The 17,561-nt window shown below is 53.8% G+C and overlaps 2 protein-coding genes across 10 annotated transcripts; one reads left to right on the forward strand and one right to left on the reverse strand.

Moving 5' to 3' along the window:
• Positions 1-1,025: 1,025 nt before the first annotated feature.
• Positions 1,026-14,175, reverse strand: KIAA0753 (KIAA0753 ortholog). Of its 2 annotated transcripts, none has more exons than XM_078611723.1 (17): positions 14,135-14,175; positions 10,882-11,051; positions 9,440-10,037; positions 8,838-8,947; positions 7,879-7,941; positions 7,311-7,511; positions 6,908-7,127; positions 6,488-6,642; positions 5,850-6,010; positions 5,278-5,409; positions 5,013-5,102; positions 4,522-4,609; positions 3,576-3,791; positions 3,363-3,444; positions 2,768-2,894; positions 2,390-2,605; positions 1,026-2,133 (listed from the first exon to the last, which is right to left on the reverse strand). In XM_078611723.1, exons 2-17 carry the CDS (start codon positions 10,918-10,920, stop codon positions 1,989-1,991), a joined length of 2,643 nt encoding a protein of 880 aa, XP_078467849.1. In that variant the 5' UTR covers positions 10,921-11,051; positions 14,135-14,175; the 3' UTR covers positions 1,026-1,988. The 2 variants fall into 2 exon arrangements, with proteins under 2 accessions (XP_078467849.1, XP_078467848.1); XM_078611722.1 differs by lacking the exon at positions 14,135-14,175 and adding an exon at positions 13,915-13,991.
• TXNDC17 (thioredoxin domain containing 17) lies at positions 14,132-17,194 on the forward strand. Of its 8 annotated transcripts, none has more exons than XM_078611732.1 (5): positions 14,132-14,240; positions 14,669-14,836; positions 15,273-15,354; positions 15,888-15,963; positions 16,727-17,194. In XM_078611732.1, the coding sequence occupies exons 2-5, from the start codon at positions 14,689-14,691 to the stop codon at positions 16,793-16,795; spliced, it is 375 nt and encodes a 124-aa protein (XP_078467858.1). In that variant the 5' UTR covers positions 14,132-14,240; positions 14,669-14,688; the 3' UTR covers positions 16,796-17,194. The 8 variants fall into 8 exon arrangements, with proteins under 8 accessions (XP_078467858.1, XP_078467854.1, XP_078467853.1 ...); XM_078611728.1 differs by having other exon boundaries at positions 14,139-14,240; positions 14,645-14,836; XM_078611727.1 differs by having other exon boundaries at positions 14,167-14,377; positions 14,645-14,836.
• Positions 17,195-17,561: the final 367 nt, after the last annotated feature.

Below are 17,561 nucleotides of genomic sequence, written 5' to 3' on the forward strand. Positions count from 1 at the left end.
CGCCCACGTGACGCGAGCAGGGCTGTGTGTGGGGGGCCGTTGCACGTGGCGTTCAGACAATGGCCACGGGGAGTTGTTTCTCAAGTAACTCCGGCAGTCAGTGGAGACGAATCAGCTCAGTCATCTTTTATTTCATGTGAAAGTCTCCCTCCGCTTTCTCCTCCGTTCAGGACGGCCACCGAACTGTCGTCCTTAGTCTCTTGCTGACGACGACCGATATCAACACCGGCCATTCGCCACTAAGTGACTGTGACGTCACCACTGCAGCCTGTGCCAGGCCAGTTGCACTTTGAGGTGTCGAAGGCTCGCTGACAGGTTTAGGGACAGACCCAACAGATGCCATGGGGTTGGCCGACCGAGATGACCGGTAGATGCACCAGCTGTACCCCTTACTCTGCCAACTTGCTGCGTTTTAGCCGCTCGGCGCTCCGCTCGTTGTTGTGAGTGTCGCCCCTCTGCCCTCCGTTTTTGCGGGAGGGCGACTGCTTCCAACTGCCCCATTAGCGTTTTCACGAGCCTCCTCGATAGGAAAACACGGAGATTTATGACGACCACCCCTGCACTCACGTCACTCCCCCTTACACAATCGTCCTCCGACGTCACTCCCCGTGAGGGTCATCCCCCCACACGAGACGGGCAACAGGGGCACTCGGTGGAAACAGTGCAGGCAGAAATAGAGCCCCACTCGTGTAGGCGAGATATTTCGCACGGGGCTTGAATCGTCCGTTCGAATAGCACGAACGTCACGGGTAGCAGCGACATTGCACTACAATGACGTCACTGCCATACGTTTCGATATCACTTCAAGGGAGTGAAGTTGGAGCGTCCGACGATGATTCTAAAATATACTTTTTTCCAGGAACAAAACCTCCAGGCTCGCGGTAGCCAGCCCAAGACACGCAGCTGCGGTGTGGACACAACCTGTTTGTTTTTTTCCCATGGAACAAATGGGCAGGGGACTTGCCACCGCTAACTTCACTAGCGGCCTCGGGTCGAACGAAACAAAAACAAATATCACCGTGCAGTTTGGTCTTCATGCCATCTTTAATTTCAATAAATAATGTTGATTCGGGTGGTATATATATGGATAATTACAGCAACGGACAAGATTAAAAACACGCGAGTCAAACCATGCAAACAAACACCGTCGATGTGTAGTGACATCGTGTATGTCACTGTGAAATGCCGGCTATAGCGAGGCAAGGCGTGCGATGCATTGTCATCGCGGACACTCCGTAGGTGGGTGTAGTACCAGCCCTAGAGGGGGCTCGGTGAGCTCTGGGATAGCGCTCAGTGGCACCACGCGTGGCGTGCAGTGCCGACTCCTACAGGAGGGAGTGTGGGAGTGTCAGCCAGGGGATGAGGTTACCCTGGGCCATGGCACTCTGGTTGACCCTGGAAGGCACGTGACAAGTAAGATCTACACAGGGGCCCCAGGCGGGGGGCTTGGGGGTGGTCACGTGTCAGGGTAAGATCCTACGGGAAGCGTCGAGAATCGACAAGAGGGTCCTCTCGAAGGTGGTCGTGGCCAAGGGTGGGACCAGCACGACCCAGCAGCATGTAAACGGGGTCTGCACAGGGACCGGGGTTCAGTGTTACGTTCTACGTCCAAGAAGAAGTCACCAACACGTGGACGAGGACCCCAGCTAGGGTCTTGTCCGTTGTAGCTACTCCCAGTGACGAGCGTAGTTAGCCTGGTGGTCCACCACCATAGGTTATCTGGGAAAGGGGCAGTAACCCCTTTGTGTTGTGTTGGTGTTAATAAATAATGTGTTGCCTCCAAGAAGTACGTCTGCGACTCAGTTGAGCCCACTACACATGGGATAGGAACTCCCCTTTTATAAAAAAAAACACTCAAAAATAATTTACACACAGCACGGCATAGCGAGTGATTTTGCCATTAATAGCAACAAAGTGGACTGCATAAAGATTTTCGGCGCCATTGTCTCCTCCACAAGCTACGCCTCACGTCTCCCCGAGCAGGGACATCACGCGATGCACGGCTGGGCGGAGGCCGCATCTCCCGGCTGCAAAAACTCGGAGTCGTAGACGGCCTCGGCGTAACCCTCGCAGATCCCGAGCAGCTCCTCCGACACCTCACACAGCGCCTCTTCCAAAAGCGCATCCGCCAGCCTGGGGGAGAGCAACGACGGGGCACGCGGTCACTCGCCAACGCTCGCTCACCAACACACTGGCACATTCACCAACACTTACAAACTCGCCAACGCACGTGCTCTCCATTGCACGCTCGCAAGCTCACAAACTCACAATCATGTGACATTATCGTCACGTGCTGCCGTCGCATCGCGATCGCCAATTGCATGAGACCGGAGAACCCAAGGTGGACGTAGCTTGGAGCCACCCTATCGGGACCCGCGAGTCGGCTTACTCGGATGCCGTGCCCCAAGGGCTGAAGCTGCCCACGGCCTCATGTCCCGTCATCCTTAGGTGGTGGGAGAAGTGCTCCCCGTAGTCTCGAAGGCGCTGCAGGGCAGACGTGGGAACCGCGAGCGGCACGCCCGCGCCTCCCGTGCCGTGTAGAGGGCGCACCTCCCCGCGTGCCGCCAGCGCCGTGTGGTCCGCGCCGTCGCGCTCTTCGGACGAACTGCGTGGGACACACACGTTGAACGTGAGGCACCGAGCACAGGCACCACGGCCGTTGTCATCGCCCGCACCCACACCTCGCGACGATGACGCGCACACTTTCACCAGAGACACCGTGCGTTCAATGCTTTGCCTCCTGACCGAGGTGGAATGAGCCGCTCACTCTGAATGCGTGGGGCTGGCTGGGGGCTGCACCACCACCTCCGCGTGTTCGTGCCCCGAGGGCCGGCTGATGCACAGTGCCCGTGGGGTGGCGGGTCTGCAGTCTCGCGATGGATGCTCTTGCTCTGCTACAAAGGAATACGCACGTGGACATGGGACACTCGCTAACAATGGCGGACAATGATAGTTCATCGTCAATGCAGCAGAATTCGTGCTGCATTGCAACATGTGTATTCGTCACTCACTGGGAACATACCGTATTCTTGTATACGATTGTGTTTTAATTCTGAGATAAATAAAAGGCAATACTGATCAATCCAAAAGGTATTATAGATTACTTTACCAATGACCATCGGAGAAATCAAGTTCTGTGTTAATTGTACAGAGATATGCATGAAATGACTCCGCTAACTTTAATATTCTGTCGCTATAGTGCATCACAGTGCCATTATTCTCCCTGTGGATGACCAATTGTGAATTACAGAACCAAGCATCAAGCTCCTTTGCTGCTCTCATGCTCGCGTTTCTTTCTTTGATCATCTCTGTCGCGTGTTCTCCCATCGTAAAAACGTTCTGGGCTCTGAGCTACATCTTACCTTTCCATTCCTCTTGAGCCCAGAACTCGGGACCAGAATATGTGATGCAAGTCCATTTTCTCCTGATTGTATCTTGTTCTTTCTGAGAAACAAACAGGCAATGAGGGACCCAGTGTCATAACCTAAACAGCGTGCCGAGTGGTCCGGTTTCAATCGGCATTCCTATGAATACCCGGCTTTTGGGAAATGGTGTGCCCTGGGGTTGAAGTGCACCTCCATGTCCTGTAGCCTCTGCAGGATGGTCTCCACGCTTGGCGCGTCCTGCATGGCCACCGCAGCCTCGTGCACGCCGCTCGCCTTCTCCACTCCTCCCCACTGGGGGCCCCCGGCCGGGAGGGCATCCGGGCCGTGGGGCAGCCGGCTGCCTCGGCCATCCGCACGTCCCTCCTCCTGGTCGTAGAATTTCTTCTCCAGCGAATCGGAGATCTCCTGCGGGTGCAGTCATCGCTCAAGTCATTGTCACAAAGGACAATCACAGCCCGTGCGTGCAACCAGCATGATCCCCCTGGCTCCAACGGGCACCAGTGTGTGCATCACTGGAGCTCACTCTGTCAGGTGAAGATCCAACAAACTACCTGGCTTCTCATCTCAAAGAGACTCGACTACACTTAGCCGTGTTAGAACTAGACATGGCATCTGCAGCTACCTCCTTTGTGAGCCGAAGTGTGAATGTGGTTCAGGTCACTCACGCCACTGATCACTGCCCAATGCACGTTTTTGCAGGAGGTATAAACGGAATCCTTCTGCTGACACCAGACTCCGTCTAACACAGGGGTCGGAACCTTTTTTCTGCCAAGGGCCATTTGGATATTTATGACATCATTCGCAGGCCATACAAAATTACCAACTTAAAAATGAGCCTGTTATATTTGGTCAAACATTTAATTAACTCACCCCTAATGTGATGGCTGGAACTGCTTCTCTTGGTGAGATGTGTGATGTTAGCTGGTATTGATGATGTTGCTTCTGCTTTTCCAGGTTTGCTCCTAGATTTATTGAATTTTGAGTCCCGCCTGCGGTTGCCTTGGCAGGGCCAGACTAAATGATTTTGCGGGCCGGACGTTCCCCACCCCTGGTCTAACAGCTCCCGGTTATAAACTCAGTCATTGCTTTACAGGTGGCACGTGAGAGACAAGGAAGATGTAGAGGTCACGCTCACCTGCGCCTGCTTAAGCAGTGGCTGCAGCTTCTCTCGCACGGCCTGCTCTGCCTTGGTCGCCCACTGAGAGGGTGACCCGGCCTCCTCCCTGTGGCCCGTCATGCACGCAGGACACAGGACATGAGATAAAGCACATGGTGCGACAAACACAAAGATCCCCCATATAGCCTTGACAGACTCTTGGGGTGAGTGCTATTAGCCAGCACCTATTCAGGCCGGCATGGCACACAATGTGGTGGCTGCCCAGTATCACGCCCGGCTGCCTTAATCTCTCCAGTGGTGATATGTACACATTGGATCAAGTACTAATTCGAGGCTGAATCGACCTAGAAGAGGCTCAGATAATCAGATAATCGTCTCTAGTGTTGGCTGAAACGAAGTCGGATCCCGAGGTTCGTAGCACAAGCACGCTAAACATCGACCTACACTACCACCGAGGTGACAGGTGGCAAAGGCTTCAAGAGGCACGGAGCACCTCCGCGTAGCCGCACCTGGTCTGGCGGATGTGATCGATCTCCTGCTGACACAGATCGTTGAGCTCCCTCATCCGGCGCACCGTCTCCGAGTCCAGCCACGCCAACCTGCATGCCACACCGTGTCACACGACCCCACACAGTGCCACGTAACTCCACATGATGGCACAACATGCCACACGCCATACCATATTACAAGGACTTCTTCCACTTCCTAAAGAAACTCGGTATGAACGTGGCGTGCCACATCCATGAATTTGCGAAGGAGGAGCCCTGGGCTAACCTAATGGCCTCCTTCCTGGCAGCCTCCAGCCTCTCCTGCTCCACCACGTCCCGCAGCAGGGTGGAGCACTCGCGCTCAGGCGAACGCCACATCGCGGGCCGGCGCTCGGTGGAGCCGCCCCGCACCGGGGACCTGTGGGAGGGCAAGGACGTGGCGGTGTTAAACACCGACACCAAACACTAACAAAAAAACACCAACCACTTACACCCAGAGTGACCTAAACACTAATGCCAAACCGTGCTATCTCACACCATTCCACTGTTAATAAATATGTGTTGCCTCCAATAGTTACGCGGCGCATTAACACCAAATAAACCATGATCAATCCACCCGTGGATGAAGACCTCCCTGGGCCGTCGCCCGGTTCTGCGATGTGACAATGCACCTTGCGCCTGCACATGAGCTTCTTTCATCGCAGAATCTCCATCTCTGTGGTGGATGCCCTCTTGGGTGCGTTTATATGTTATTGCTCGTGAAATCTGACAAGTATTCGACAAAAAAATCACACAAGTGCAGAAAAATAACTAAACAGTGAGCTTTTCTTATGGGCCGGAGACTCGGCTCCAACCGACCTGTGCTTGGGGCTGCTGGACGGGGAGGTGGGGTTGGGGGGCAGCCAGGGCAGGTTGGGGTCACGAGGCCCCGGCTGAGACCGCTTGAGGTGCGATGCTAGGGTGGCACGCTGAAAACACGTGCCCCTCACCGCCACGCGGCCCCTCGCTCGACTCGCCCCCTGCAACAGCGTCAAAGACAAAGCCTTTAAAGACTTGTGGCGAGTGCCGTTAGCGAGCACCTATGAAGGGGCGACACGTCCACACTGACACACCATGCGTAGTGGCTACACCACACACATCGTACAATCATGTAGCTCTCTGCTCTCCGACGCGCTGTCACTGTTTCACATACACCGTCACAAACGGGGAATTCCCAATAGAGGCACCGGTACTCTGCTCTTGAGGTATGTATAAAGTTAAGCTTGACAGTGCTTTGGCCAAGAGTGTCATCACCGGTGAGAATTCCTGGAGTGCTCAGGATTGCGCACAGTTCAACACATTCTGCTGTGCACAAGCCAATTGCGAATGAGTGAAATCATCATCAGTCATCATAAATCCACTGCTGGATGAAGGCCTCCCCAAGCCATCATCCCTCAGTTCAAAGATGCCAATATCAAGGAAACACACACACACACCACCTTCCGCAGCGGCCGTACCTGGGCCTTGCCAGGCAGCAGCACCCCGGAGCGACCGCCCCTGGCCTTGTGCACAAGCGCTTGAAGTCCTGATCGCAGCACGCGTTTCCTCTCCTCCTCGTCCACACGGCCACCACTGCTGGCCCTCGCCCGTCCTGCCCTCACCTCGCCCCGGTCTGCTGACACATGGCAAAATGTAGATGATGATCATCATTTTCTTCGAAAGGCATTTCAAATGCAACGGACAAGTTTATATGGATCAGGATTTGCTTTTATAGGGTGCTGAAATGCTTCAGTGTTTCAAATCACTTAACATTACATCTCATCTAAATGCTACGCAATCTTGAAAAAAGGAATTGACCAATAATATAATCAAGTGACCGGATTTTTTTTATCAAGGCGGCTGATCATTCATTGGCATGTACACCCGCACAGTCTGACCCTTGAACTGCAGCTGCCTGGCGATGGGGTACGAGTGTCGCACGGGGGGGCTCCAGCTCCTCTTTCCCGGCGAGACGCGTCTCCCCCCTCTGCTGCCCTCTCCACGCCGGACAGGGCTGCCCTCTCCACGTCGAACAGGGCTGCCCTCTCCACGTCGAACCGGGCTGCTCTCCCTCTGCCTTGCTGGGCTCTTCTGCTCTTTCAGCAGCCTTTTTAAATCCTAAAACATAACAGAAAATATCAGCTTCTAAGTCAATGGAGAGAAAATTGGAAAGCAGTGTTACCAGAACCTCTAACACAATTAGATACCGTGGTGCTCTAAATGTTTACTACAGCAGCATCAAAGTGAACGCCAGTCTGGCAAAGCAATTCACAGGCTAGAATTATAAAGAGCGGCGCTCACCTCCAGCTGCTGCAGGATGTGCGCCACGTCGTCCCCGCCACCGAGGCGCGCCGAGCACAGCGACAGCTGTCGCACAAGGCGGCTCAGCTCCTCTGCGTGCGGGGGAACCCGCGACGCCGGCTGCGATAGCTGCGACGCCAGCATCTGCAGCGCCCGCACGGCGCCCCGATGCGCTGCCGCCAGTCGCGCCTCGGCACGACTCTGCACCCACAACGCAGGGCCCGGCGAGGCCCGGTAAGACTTGGGAGGGTCGGTGAATGTTATCCCCTTGTACGCGAGCGCTTTCAAGTCTTGTTTACTGCCACTCAGGGGCATCCTTATAAAATCGCTGAGATTCAATGAGGTTTTCCTGGCTCAATGTACAGATGCTCTCAGAGTAGGCGAGTGTGTCATGGGGAGACATGCTGTGCAAGGGAGATGCACACATCTCTGGCTCGTATTCCACGCTGCGCCCTTTGTGCAGCGCCTCCTGGACGAGCTGTGCCAAACCCCACACACATTTGGCACACATCTGCTATAACAACAATGATAACAAACACACGTGAAGTGTGTTCTGACTGGCTGTTACCTTGTTGGTGTGCTTGATCTTGTTTGGTCCCATCTTGTCCAGCTCCTCCTCTATTTCCCTGATCTAAAATAATCCAGTGACACATGGGAAGAACATGATGACCCTCAATCTGTGTAAATACATTCCGGAACCACTGTTCTCCTACATTCTCCAAAATGTCAATATATTTGTTATTTATTATAAATGCATTGCATCGTGAGATGGTGAAGTTTTCCATGCACAGTCAGCAAATTGGTGTGAAGGACAGTCGTGTGGGGCGGCCATTGTTGTGGCGTGAAATCGTGCGGTGCTGGGGGTAGTTTCATGGTTGTGAGGAGCAGCAAATCTGTGCTGGGTGTGGTTGTGTGGTTGAGGCAGGAGTAGTGCGGTGCTGGGTGAGGTCTAAAGGTTGCATGGATGCGTGGTTGCGTGGTTGCATGGTTGCGTGGTTGCATGGTTGCGTGGTTGCATGGATGCGTGGTTGTGCATGGATGCGTGGTTGCATGGATGCGTGGTTGTGCATGGATGCGTGGTTGCATGGATGCGTGGTTGCATAGTTGCTTGGTTGCATGGATGCGTGGTTGCGTGGTTGCATGGATGCGTGGTTGCATAATTGCGTGGTTGCATGGATGCGTGGTTGCGTGGTTGCATGGATGCGTGGTTGCATAGTTGCGTGGTTGCATGGATGCGTGGTTGCATAGTTGATTGGTTGCATGGATGCGTGGTTGCGTGGTTGCATGGTTGCGTGGTTGCATGGATGCGTGGTTGCATAGTTGCGTGGTTGCATGGATGCGTGGTTGTGTGGTTGCGTGGTTGTGCATGGATGCATGGATGCGTGGTTGCGTGGTTGCATAGTTGCGTGGTTGCATAGTTGCGTGGTTGCGTGGTTCCATGGATGCGTGGTTGCATAGTTGCGTGGTTGCATAGTTGCGTGGTTGCATGGATGCGTGGTTGCGTGGTTGTGCACGGCTGCGTCTCGCCTGCTGCTGGAGCATGTAGAGGACGCGGGCCGTGCGTGCCGCCTGCTCCTGTCTCCTCGTGTGCGCCCTCCTCTTCTCCTCCACCTCCAGTTGCTCTTCGACTCCCTTCCCTGCATGAGCAGCACCGTCACAGGTATCTTAAACTCATCCAGAATCCCACACCCACCATAAAACAGGCAGAGCACTTGCAGTTTCCAGGAAATTATCGAGTTTCCTGCATAGTGGGTAAGCAAGTAACTGTGCAAATAAAAATAGATTAATTATGAATTATGCAGATTATATGACATGCTAAAGCTACGTATAGGCAAACGGGGAAAACAAAATTTTCCACAAAAGAAAAAACAACAATAATCAAATGGGACAATGAACATTTTAGACAAAAAACTATTCATGTGTTTTCTTGAATTGTGCCAATTTTTGGAACGGTAGCTGAGTGAACCATTACATGCCTAAAAGTCCAGTTAGTTTCAATGGAGTCAGATTTTTTCTCAGATCGCACAACATATCACAGAATTTATCTTGTCGCTTTGCGACGCAGCGGTAAGCGAACGACCGAAACAAACACGGCTGTCGAACACGAGTGCGTGCAGAGAGGCCCGCACCTTGGCTGGCCAGCTCCTCCACTCGGCTGATGTAGTGGCCGAGCTCCTTCCGCAGCCTGCGGATCTCGGCCGCCCCCTTCCCGTGCTGCGATGGTGGAGTCGGTCCGGGGTCGCGCGTTGGGGGCGAGTTGGAGCACCTGGGTTCGCGCCCTCCCCTGACCCCCGGCGCTGGCTGCGCTTTGCGCCCAGGGGGATAAACATAAACCACGGCCCCCGACGCCGTCACCGTCCCCGCTGGGAGCTGGGAGCGCCGCTGTTCCCTCCCAGCATTCCCCCCGGGGACGCGCGAGACAGCGGCCTCTTCCCCGGCAATCGGACTCCCCAAGAAGAGATCGCCAGAGGTCATTCCCTGCATCTTCTGGGCAGCGCGGCGCCTCTTGAGATCCCTGCGTGCGAGCTGCACTGCGAGCGAGAGGCGATCGGCAGACAGCACCGAGAAGCGTCCCGACTGGGACAGCGCCGAGTCGTCACCGTCGCCAGTGCTGTGTGGCTCGATGCCACGGCTTGTGCCCAGCTTCTCGATGACAATGGGACGCGGGTTTGAGAAGTGCGTCACCAAACTCCGAGCCGTCATTCCAGGGTCGAGGTTGAATCGCAACTACAAGAAGCCAAATAAAACAGGGTGAGAGTCAAACACGTGATGGATTCGGTCAATGTCAAATGGAGTTAGACAGAGTTAAGAGGAAACCAATATATGACGTAGCTTATGCAACCGGCCTTTGGAGTCAGCTTATAGCAAATTAGGTACTTGGAAGTCTTTTGAGCCAAGGACCTGTCTCAATCCTTTTCACCCAGTGACAATCCTATGTCATATTAAACCACATTGTGTCAGGGGGGCATCCATATTTTTTTGTAAATTATTTGTATTGATCCAACCACGTGGGGAGGGGGGTGTGTACAACTTCTGCGACAGGTGGGTTGTGCATAGCGGGATAGGCAGCTTGGACAGGCAACCAAAGCAGACGTGTAGGACCGTAGCGTTATGTGGTACGTGCGTCAGATCCCTTTTCTTCAGGGAACGAAGGGGAAAAGAGGGGGGAGGGTAGTCTGTCTCATTTCAAGTTCAACCAAGTAAACTCAGGGTCTCTGGAGTGGCATTCACGAGGGGGCCTGGGGCATTCATATTTTAAACCCTCGGTGTAAAATAATAATAAAAACCTTGAATTAGACTGAAAGAGCAGACATGGATCTGCTGCAGCATCTGGCAGAAAGAAGCAATGGCGATGTGTGGTGACCTTTATAACTTCAACCAAAGCCCACCCCCCAGCCCCCCCTCCCCACCTCGGAGCTGCCTCTGAATCGCTGAGTGAGGGGCTCTTGGGAGGGGAATTGTGTTCACGGGGGGTTGGGGGCATGTTCCCCCAGACCCCTACAGGGGATCGCCAATGGTTTATCCTGTGACCACTGAAATGTGCAGCTGTGTGCACGAGGCGGGGACTGACCTGCGTGGCTCGTCCTGACGGCCGGACCTTTGGCTCCATCGTGGGCGGCTCCGACCTCTCCCACCACGGCGGAGAACCCTGCGAGGCGTCGGTCTCCTCCTACGGCAGCTGAGGCAGCCTCCGTTGCTCTCTCAACCTCCACTCACCGCACCTCCACGCGGCTTCCCTCTCTGTAAGGCCGAGTTAAGAGCAGCGTCCGTTACTAATCCCCGTGCACTCTGAAATTCACGATCCCCCCCCCACCCAGCACGTATTTAATGTCTCGTTCCTATTTTCAAACTTTTTTTTTCAAAACAAATCAATGGAATATCGGCCAATACAGCTAAGCGAGTGAACCCTTCTTGCAGTGAGACACCCAGCAGGTTGCGAAACCCCAAGGACCCATAATCACACGAACACGCATCATTACGGAATCACGTACAAGCGAGACCAAGACGTAGAGTCGCGTCTACAGGTGAAGGTCCTCATCCAGCGGTTGGCCGACACGCGCCGTGTGGACGTGCGCGCACACAAACACCAATACCCGCCATTCGCCACTCAGTGACGACGCTTGTGCCAGGCTAGGTGAACTTTGAGGCCACGTGAAGTATCGAATGCTCACTGCTGACAAGTCTTGGGACAGACCCAGCAGGTGCCATGGGTTGTCCGACTGAGATGACTGGTAGACGCAACCAGCTGAACCCCCCCCCACCCACTGTGCCTACTGGCTTTATTTTAATCGCACGGCGCTCCGCTCGTTGTTGTGAGCGTCGCTCCTCTGCCCTCCGCTGTTGTTGCTGGATGGCGACTGCCAACCATCTGCCCAGCAGCAGCAGCGTCCTTCGCGAGCCTCCTCCAGCAATACCAGAGGCCAGAGGAAACAAACGCCACAGACACCACAAACCCCACAGACACCACAGACACCACAAACACCACAGACACCACAAACCCCACAGACACCAGAGACGCCACAAACGCCACAGACACCAAAAACACCACAGACACCACAGACACCACACACGCCACAGACGCCACAAACGCCACAGACACCACAGACACCACACACACCACAGACACCACAGACACCACACACACCACAGACACCACAAACACCACACACACCACAGACACCACAGACACCACAAACACCACAAACCCCACAAACACCACAGACACCACAGACACCACACACACACCACAGACACCACAAACACCACACACACCACAGACACCACAAACACCACAGACACCAGACACACCACAGACACCACACACACCACAGACACCACACAGACACCACAAACACCACAGATACCACAGACACCACAGACACACCACAGACACCACACACACCACAGACACCACACAGACACCACAGACACCACAAACACCACAGACACCACAGACACCACACACACCACAAACACCACACACACCACAGACACCACAGATACCACAGACACCACACACCGCACACACCACAAACACCACAGACACCACAAACACCACAGACACCACAGACACCACAAACACCACACACACCAGACACCACAAACACCACACACACCACAAACACCACAGACACCACAGACACCACACACACCACACACACCACAGACACCACACACACCACAAACACCACAAACACCACAGACACCACAAACCCCACAAACACCACAAACACCACAAACACCACAAACCCCACAAACACCACAAACACCACACACACCACAGACACCACACACACCAGACACCACAGACCCCACAAACCCCACAAACACCACAGACACCACAAACCCCACAGACACCACAAACACCACAAACACCACAGACACCACAGACACCAGACACCACAGACACCACAGACACCACAAACCCCACAAACACCACACACACCACAAACACCACACACACCACAAACACCACAGACACGACAAACACCACAGACACCACAGACACCACAAACACCACAGACACCACAAACCCCACAGACACCACAAACCCCACAGACACCACGAACACCACAGACACCACGAACACCACGAACACCACAAACACCACAAACACCACAAACACCACAGACACCACAAACACCACAGACACCACAAACCCCACAGACACCACAAACCCCACAGACACCACGAACACCACAGACACCACGAACACCACAGACACCACAGACACCACAAACACCACAAACACCACAGACACCACAGACACCACAGACACCACAAACACCACAGACACCACAAACACCACAGACACCACAGACACCACGAACACCACGAACACCACAGACACCACAGACACCACACACCACAAACACCACAGACACCACGAACACCACAGACACCACAGACACCATACACACCACACACACCACAAACACCACAGAAACCACACACACCACAAACCCCACAGACACCACAGACACCACAAACCCCACAGACACCACAAACCCCACAGACACCACGAACACCACAGACACCACGAACACCACAGACACCACAGACACCACAAACACCACAGATACCACAAACACCACAGACACCACAAACACCACAGACACCACACACCACAGACACCACGAACACCACAGACACCACAGACACCACACACCACAAACACCACAGACACCACAGACACCACAGACACCACACACACCACACACACCACAAACACCACAGAAACCACAAACCCCACAGACACCACAAACCCCACAGACACCACAAACCCCACAGACACCACGAACACCACAGACACCACGAACACCACAGACACCACAAACACCACAGACACCACAAACACCACAGACACCACAAACACCACAGACACCACAAACACCACAGACACCACAAACACCACAAACACCACAGACACCACAGACACCACAAACACCACAAACACCACAGACACCACAAACACCACACACACCACACACACCCGGGGCCCTCCCCGGTCTCCCAGGGAGACGCCGCGTGGGGTCGCGGCCCGCGGGGCCCAGAGGAGATGGTGGTGGGGGCGGGGGCACCGCCACCTTCCTCCTGCTCTCACCTCTTCACTACCTCCTCCACCACCTCTGTTCGCTTTTCTTCACTCCCTCCCCTCATCATTCACCCCACCACCACCACCACCACCCCCACATCTCTTCAACAAAGTCACCACCTCGCCTCCTCCTCCACCACCTCGCCGCCTTCCTACTCTCCCCGCGCAGGGGCGTTTGAACCCCGCGCGCTGCATTCTGGGCCCTTCCCCCCCCACCCTGCTCCCTTACCGGAAGCGGCCCGACCACGTGACGAGCGAGCTCGGGGCTCACGTGACAAGGGGAGGGGTCAAGGGTCGCGTCTGCCGCCTGCCGCTGCTGCTTTTGCTACTGCCGAGTGAGTTGCTCATCCCCCGGGGGTGGCCAACCACCACGCCCGGCCGCCTTTGTCTCCCCAGTGGCGACGTTTCATTTGAGGCCGAGTCGACCTAGGGGAGGCCCGTCGACCGGTTAAGTTCATCGTCAGCGGTGTTGGTTCGTAGTTCACCGTGAACTCGACCGCTTTCATCAATCATCACCACACAGCGTTGGTGTGCGGTGCTTTTTCTGCAATCTTTTGCTGTCTTTTATTAGATTTTCTGTTTGCACAAAGTCACCTATTCACTTTAAGATGTTTTCTTGTTCATGTTTTAGTTTGTTTGTTGCGGTTGCACCCGATTCAAGAGCCGAATGGCTCACAGGGCCACACCTCCTAATAAATGAAACTTGAACCATCGCTCGTGCCGCACCCGCATCCCCCAGCATCGTCACGTCCCATCCCCGCAGACGCCGAGGCTGCCGCGAGGATGACGACCTGCGAGGAGGTTCGCGTGAGCGGCCACGCCGAGTTCACGAGCGCCGTGCGGCGGCTGCAGGGCCGCGACATCTTCGTTCTCTTCTCGGGCAGCAAAGACGCGGGCAGCGGCCAGAGTTGGTGCCCGGACTGCGTGGCGGGTGAGGAGGGGCGGCGTGGCCCCGTCGGACGAGGGCGACCGACTCCGAGCTGGAAGTGCGGTTTTGTCGTGGAGTTGTGGTCGTCCGCGTTTGGGGGGGTCTTGTCTCGTGAGTGAGGTGTGGTCTCGTGGTTGAGGTGTGGTCCCCTGAATGAGGTGTGGTCCCCTGGTTGAGGTGTGGTTGTCCCTTGAATGAGTTGTGAACTCCTGAGTGAGGTGTTGACTCCTGAGTGAGGTGTGGACTCCTGGTTGAGGTGTGGTCTCCTGGTTGAGGTGTGGTCTCCTGTTTGAGGTGTGGTTGTCCCCTGAATGAGGTGTGGTCTCCTGGTTGAGGTGTGGTGGTTGCCTGGATGAAGTATGCTCCTTTGAGGTGTGGTCTCCTGGATGAGGTACACTCTGGTTGAGGTGTGGCTGTGTTTTCCATGCGGTGCGAGCAGCCGAGCCCGTGGTGCGTGGCGCACTGAACACTCTCCCAGAAGGAGCCGTCTTCATCTACTGCCAAGTGGGCGACCGTGCATAGTAAGGGATCTCTTGCCACTTGTTTTACATGGCGCACACCCATTGGGCACCCTGCACTCTTGCAGCATTATTTTAGAAATGCTGCTCGCGAAGTTGGTAGCCGTAGCCCGAGCCGTGTTGGCGAGGCGGTGGGCAGCAGAGGACAGCACAGCACAATCCATTTTACGGTGCTTATTTGCTCAATTTATGCTCCCCACCTTGAACTAACATTGACCGGCTATGTTAAGAAGAATGTTTAAATAACGCCTCATTCTCGTCCAGCAGTTGATTTACAGATACGTGCAACCCATTCTTAACGCCCTCTGTCATATCTTGCCATGCATAGTTATGCTCTGATAATTTTAAACCATTCTCTTGCCCTTGGACTCGAAACCTGATGCTAATTATTATTCAGAGCAGCACTGGTTTTTTTCTCTCACTGCAGCCCAAACAGCTCAGGGCATCTCCATGAGCACCAACGCTGCCCACTGCCTGTTAATTGCAGCGCTGATCGGCAGTGAATCTCACAGCCCGTGCCGTGTTTGCTCCCACAGCTGGAAGAATAAAGACAACGAGTTCCGGAAGCAGCTGCAGTTGACGGCTGTGCCCACACTGCTCAAGTACGGCTCGGTGAGGAACTTCTGCACCGCTCAGGGGCTCATCCGGGGTCCCAAGCTAGCACTTTACTGCGTGTAGCCTCTAGGCTTTGCTGGCCGCATTGATGGGTCAGCTGTACACAAAGATAGCGGGATACAATTCCACCAAACACATATCTAGCTTCAACCAGCCACGAGAATCCATACACAGCTAGCACAACAGTGCTAGCTGTGTATGAACTTCTCACTCAATTTTTTCTTGGTCGCTGGGAGACTAGAGTAGACATGTCGCTAGTAACCACAAGCATAGCGTGACATATACTAGATGTGGTTTGCCAGATGTGGAAATATTTTCTGATTCACCGATCCAGAGAGATGCAGCGGAAATTAAACCTTAAGCTCACATGTAATAGAAAGTGTCCTTTAATTACCCTGGAAATGTTTATTTTGAGAATGGTGCTAAATTGGGATGTTTAGTCAATTCCATAAACAAGTGGCTTCATGTGGGAAGAAACCGGAAAACCCAAACTTATGAGGGGGTAATACATCTCCACACAGATGAATTCGAGAATTCACTGCTATGCTGCCATCTCCTGACCACCTCACAGCCCAAGCCGATAAAACCTGGCATTCTCAGGCAGACTCCCAATCAAGGTTCTGACTCGACCCATCTTTAGCTTCGGAGATCGAATTATATTGTGCACATTCAGGGTGATTTGGTTGTATGCCTTGAGGTGGCATCCCTGGTCCCCATGTCGAACCGTAACCCCCCCCCCCCCCACTGCTTTGATCCTCAGCCGCAGAAGCTGGTGGAGGAAGAGTGCCTCAAGCCTGAACTGGTGTCCATGCTGTTCTCCGAGGACTGAGCACCACCAGAATTTTCACTACAAGATCACGCCTGGTGCCAACACCATCCATTCCACAGCAACACCTGCCAGTTGCTCAACTGTTAGAATGTCTGAACACTAGAAATTAAAGATTGCACTAAGTTTTGTCAGTTTGATCAGTGAGAGGCCTTCGCGTACTTTAATTAGTAAATGTTGAATGTGGTAATATTTCACGGAATGTCTTGGTTAATGCATTGCAAAGTTACGTACAATTAGCGTTGAGTGCTTCACAGAAGCAGCTATTTTGATGGGAGTGCGATACTGGATATATCATTAATCGCATCTGGTCATGCAAATCCACGTTTCAAGCACGACAGCCAGACCCCAGGTAATATGCTTGTAAAGATGCATCGATTAAAATTTATTCTTACCCATGTATCTCAAGTGTGCAGAGATTTAGTATTTTGTGTTTGTACCTTATCGGTTCATGCGACACCAGCAGCTGCTCGAGGCACTACATTCTCTACAATGTAAAAATATAATCCCAAGTCATGTATTTATGTATGTTGAATTTCTTTGGCACCATACGTAGCCAACTGCGCTAATCGGAGGTGGTATGATACACTCATATCACGACCTCAAATCATGACAATTTATCGAATGGTGAGAGGGAAGCGAAATGTTATATGGCTACTTGCCTACAAGGCCACATCCATGGTAACCAGAGTGCAGCACTTTGTGTAACCACTTCAATACAAGAGGCTCCGTTTCCCCGCATATGTCAACCACCAACCGCCTCGTACTG

Source organism: Lampetra planeri, chromosome 37 (genome assembly GCF_965212315.1).
Source record: "Lampetra planeri chromosome 37, kcLamPlan1.2.h2, whole genome shotgun sequence".
In the NCBI taxonomy this organism is placed as follows: domain Eukaryota; kingdom Metazoa; phylum Chordata; class Hyperoartia; order Petromyzontiformes; family Petromyzontidae; genus Lampetra; species Lampetra planeri.